Source organism: Lathyrus oleraceus, chromosome 1 (assembly GCF_024323335.1).
Source record: "Lathyrus oleraceus cultivar Zhongwan6 chromosome 1, CAAS_Psat_ZW6_1.0, whole genome shotgun sequence".
Taxonomy (NCBI): domain Eukaryota; kingdom Viridiplantae; phylum Streptophyta; class Magnoliopsida; order Fabales; family Fabaceae; genus Lathyrus; species Lathyrus oleraceus.
In genome coordinates this window covers 51,090,691-51,095,714 of record NC_066579.1, presented here as the reverse complement: position 1 = coordinate 51,095,714, position 5,024 = coordinate 51,090,691, and the positions used below count along the sequence as shown (strand labels likewise).

The 5,024-nt window shown below is 39.1% G+C and overlaps 1 protein-coding gene across 1 annotated transcript; it reads right to left on the bottom strand.

Annotated features, from left to right (window-relative positions):
- Positions 1-378: 378 nt before the first annotated feature.
- LOC127090994 (uncharacterized) lies at positions 379-810 on the bottom strand. Its single transcript, XM_051029488.1, has one exon. It carries the CDS (start codon positions 808-810, stop codon positions 379-381), a length of 432 nt encoding a protein of 143 aa, XP_050885445.1.
- Between the last annotated feature and the right edge of the window lie 4,214 nt (positions 811-5,024).

The window sequence follows — 5,024 nt, the reverse complement described above, 5'->3', positions numbered from 1 at the left end:
GTTAAGATAGTTCTGAATGATTTCCAAATTACTTTTCAAGTAATGGACATCCTCCCGGCCTACAGCTTCTTGTTGGGAATGCCTTCTATTCATGAAGCTAGAGCTATAACGTCTACTCTGCACCAACGGCGAACTTGTCGTTGTTGGTGGAGAGAAAGCATTATTAGTAAGCCATTTGTCAACCTTTACTTATGTTGATGCTAATGAGGAAGTTGGAATGTTGTTTTAAGCTTTGTCTATCATTGATGAATTGAAGTAGGCTAGGGCACCAATGTCTTCTTTGAAGGATGCACAAGAGGCTATTCAGGCTGGAAACCCCGATAAGTGGGGTTATGTTATAGAAGTCGTTGAGAATAAGAATAGAGCAGGGCTGAGATTTCAGCAAGGGGGTGGGGAAGTGACTTCAGGTTCAGGTTTAGTTTGTGATGGTTGTTGAAAGGCCAGAGCACGAGCTTGAACCTCAGCTAGAGTGGGGGATTGGGGGTCAGAAGGTTCGTTGTTAGATGAGAGAATATAGTATGGTGGGGATGAAGGTGAGGATGATGATGATGAGGTAGTTTCATCCAGCATTTCTGCTTCAGAAATGGGTAATGTAGTGGTTCCAAGGTTAAATTTGAGAGATGGTGGGTTAGAGGTTCTGGTGGTTGAGGGCGGTGCTTCGGATGAGGTGTAGATGGGAGTGGTTTGGGGAAGAGAAGAAACAATAAGCTTAATTTTTACAGAGCGGGAAGGAGGTATAGACTTACTTGGGGAGTCAGCCAGAGGGACTAAAGGTCTTGACCCAGAAGTTTCTCCCAGCTTTGCCTTCATCGCCTTCTTGGACTTCTCAGAGGGCTCTCGCATCCTTTTTATGAAGTTTGGTGGATACTCAGGTAGCTAGTCCACTGAGAACTCAGAAATGTCCATCCCTTGGTTTGCAAGATCTTGTAGATAGTAAGCTACTACTTCTAGAGGGTCAACTTTGGAGAACAGATAGAGACCATTGGGAATCTTCCTCTGATCCTTGAGTGCTTCCCAGGAAGTGTCTAGAGTTGGTTTAGCTATGACTTGCTCAATTATCCCCATACTCTTTAGGTTCCGAGCATTCAGAGGTCTCCCAATGTCAACAGTGACATCCTCCATTAGATTGTGATGGATCAGGTGATCCACTAAGCCACTCTCGATTAGAACATCCGAGATAAGTCTTCCCAGAGGAATGTAGTTTCTGGTCTTCATGTTATTTTTGGTATCTTTGATAGAGTCTCTGAGATACTTAAAGAGCAGTGCTGGCAGACTCAATTTCAGCCCCTTATGGATGCAATACAAAATGAACTTCTGATCTGTGTTGATGTAGTCAGAAGAGTTTGATGCAGGGCGATGATGAATGGTGCCTAGGATGATCTTCAGCCAAAAACAGAGATTCTGATGGAGTTCTTTGTTCTTAGAGTGTTTGCCCTCAGTGTTCTGTTGAAAGATAGTGGGGGCTATTTCCTGGGACAAGTATTTTACCCTAGGGTTGATGTTGTAGATTCTTCTTCCTCCTATCTTTTCCATATTCAGAATGGAGGCAGTTGATTTCTCAGTGATGAGTATTTTGACTCCCAGAACGTGAGAGATTGTGTAGTGATCATCTGAGTCTGCGAAACGCCAGAATTCCTTCACCAGATATGTGTACACAAGGGCGTAGAGTCTCTGAAAATAGGTTTCCCACCCTTGCATTCTTAACTCTTCAGTTAGGTCTACGCCATTTCTCTTCATATTTTCAAAATCCACCAGCGGTTTGCACAACACCTCAAGCTTCTCAAATGGTGTTGCTAGGTGGATGTGAGGTTCACAGTCAATAATGTGGGGTTCCCTGTAGATGAGGGTTGAGACAACGCCAGTAGTTGTAGTAGATTGATGAGTAGAAATGGGTGTTTGATCTGTTGAATCCATTTTTTGTGATTAGTTATAGACAGATTGTTATTGAGCATCCATGTAGGACAAGGTTGAAGATGAAGGTTTGAACGAAGAACTTGTTGAAGATAAAGAAACCTTGATGAATATGATGAAGAACTGAGAGAGAGAGAGAGAGAGGGTTTGTGTAGGGCGTGAGTGTAAAATATGAGTTTGTTGTGAGTGAAAAGTATATATACACAAATAGATGCATGAAAAATGACAGCATTAGAAGTAGTTTAGATGTTAAAAATTAAATGAAGCACGTTATCCAATTTTACACGCTTGGAGGAGAAAAGATTACAGCCTATGATGAAGGTCTAATCCCCAAATCAGCATACTGCTCAAGGAGATTTCAAGAGTCTGTCTCTTGATTTCTACTAGACAGCTGTCTAGAAGTTTCAAGGTCAGATGCATGATGCTCCACGTGTTGATTTATCAGATCTTCAGGAATACAAAAGGGTCGGGTCCTGAGGATTTCTGATTCAGATGACTCCTAACTGGTAGAAGTATTAGAGTCAGATCCAGATACTAGATGTTTAATTCAGAGTCTTATTTTGCTGTTTCAGAGAAGCACAATTATTCTGGACAAATTTGAATGTTCAGATTTTTCAAAATAAAAGAGAATCTGTCTTCAGCGAGGGGTTTAGTAAAGATGTCAGCCCACTGATGGTCTGTATCAATGAATTTTAAAGATATCATCCCTTTCTAAACATAGTCTCTAATGAAGTGATGTTTGATTTCTATGTGCTTAGCTCTGGAATGCAATATAGGATTCTTACTTAAACAAATGGCAGCAGTATTATCATAGAAGATAGGAACGTTACTCTCAAATATCATAAGGTCTTCAAGTTAATCTTTCATCCAGAGCATCTGAGTGGTGCAGAGTGATGTTGATATATATTCTGCTTCTGTAGTGGACAGGGCTATGGTTGATTGTCTTTTGCTGGCCCATGATATAAGATTATTTCCCAAGAACTGACAGTTCCCATATGTACTTTTACGTTCCATTTTGTCCCCGGCATAATCGGCATCATAATAACCAGAGAGCCTATACTCTGATGTTTTCTCATACATCAGGTCGAGGTTAGAGGTTCCTTTCAGATACCTGAGGATTCTTTTAACAGCTGTTAAATGAGATTCCCTAGGGTCTGATTAGAATCTGGCATATAGACACACACTAAAAATAATATCAGGGCGTGTAGCCATCAGATAGAGAAGAGAGCTTATCATACCACAATAGAGCTTCTGACAAACCTTCTGGCTAGTTTCTTCTTTCTCTAGAGTGCAGGTTGGATGCATTGGTGTCTTAGCAGGTTCGTATTTATCTATTTTGAATTTCTTCAGAATGTCTTTTATGTACTTACTTTGATATACGTAGGTAGCTTCTGAAGCTTGATTGATTTGAATTCCCATAAAGAACTTTAGTTTTTGCATTAAGCTCATTTCAAATTCTGCTTGCATTAGCACAGAGAATTCTTGACATACAAAGGGGTTAGCTGAACCAAAAATAATGTCATTAACATATATCTGGCATATCATGAGATCATTTCTAATGTTTTTACAGAAGAGTGTAGAGTCAACCTTTCCTCTAATAAAATCATGTCCCAGAAGAAAATTACTTAATCTTTCATACCAAGTTCTAGGATCTTATTTTAGTCCATACAATGATTTCTTTAGTTTAAAAAAGTATTCTGGACATTTAGTGTTTTCAAATCCTGTAGGTTGATTGACATATACTTCTTCTGATATATAAACATTAAGGAATGTGCTCTTGACATCAGTCTGATATAGTTTGATGGAATGATTTACAACAAATGAAACAAGTAAGCGAATAGATTCTAACCTGGCGACTGAGGCAAAGCTTTCATTGTAGTTAATGCCTTCTTGTTGACTGTAACCCTGTGACACCAGTCGTGCTTTGTTTCTGACTATTTCTCCCTTTTCGTTCACTTTGTTTCTGAACACCCATCTGATTCCAATAATGTGAGTTCCTTTAGGCTTTGGGATGAGATCAACGAGGTCATTCTTTGAGAATTCATCTAGCTCTTCTTTCATAGCCAAAACTCAGTCATTGTCTTGAAGTGCCTCATCATAGGATGTAGGCTCGATTAGAGATACTAATCCCATAGGAGTTACTTCAGATACTTTGACCGTTGACCTAGTTCTAATAGGTTCATCCTTGCTTCCCAGAATCAAATCTTCAGAGATGTTGGGGTGACTTCTTGATCTTTTCTGGATAGTTGAGGCTTTAGTTGCATCTGGACTTTGTTTGTCAGATACTTTTGGTGCTTTAGTCTTTTTGTCAGAGCCAACAAGAGTGATATCCAAATCTGCAAGTTTCTCAACTAGCTTTGACTTTTCAGGGTCAAGCTTATCATCAAATCTAACATGTATTGATTCTCCCACAATTTTGGTTTCTGTGTTATATACTCTGTAGCCTTTAGAGCGTTATGAGTATCCTAACATAATGCCTTTTTATGCTTTTGAATCAAACTTGTTAAGATGTTCTTTAGTATTGAGAATAAAACAAGAGCATCCAAAAGGATGGAAATAAGAAATGTTGGGTTTTCTTCCCTTACACAGTTCATAGGGAGTCTTTTCCAGAATAGGTCTTATAGAGATTCTATTCTGAATATAACACGATGTATTTACTGCTTCATCCCAAAAATGCTTAGCCACATTTGTTTCATTGATCATGGTCCTGGCCATCTCTTGGAGTGTCCTATTCTTCCTCTCTACAACTCCAATTTTTGTGGAGTTCTAGGGCAATAGAAATCATGGAATATTCCATTAGAATCAAGTAGTTCCTTAAAAACTTTATTCTCGAATTCGCCACCATGATCACTTCTAACTCTAATGATTTTAGAGTCAAATTCGTTTTGCACTATGGAACAGAAGCTAGTGAATACAGAGTGGGACTCACTCTTGTGCTTTAGGAATTTTACCCATGTCCAACGACTAAAATCATCAACAATAACTAGTCCATACTTCTTTCCATTGACTGACACTGTCTTAACAGGCCCAAATAGGTTAATGTGAAGAAGTTCCATATGCTTAGAGGTGGAAATAATATTTTTCTTTTTAAAAGATGTTTTCGAAAATTTTCC

Excerpts from the sequence above, each read along its gene's own strand:
- LOC127090994 (XM_051029488.1), bottom strand. The coding sequence starts at position 810 with ATGAAGGCAAAGCTGGGAGAAACTTCTGGGTCAAGACCTTTAGTCCCT.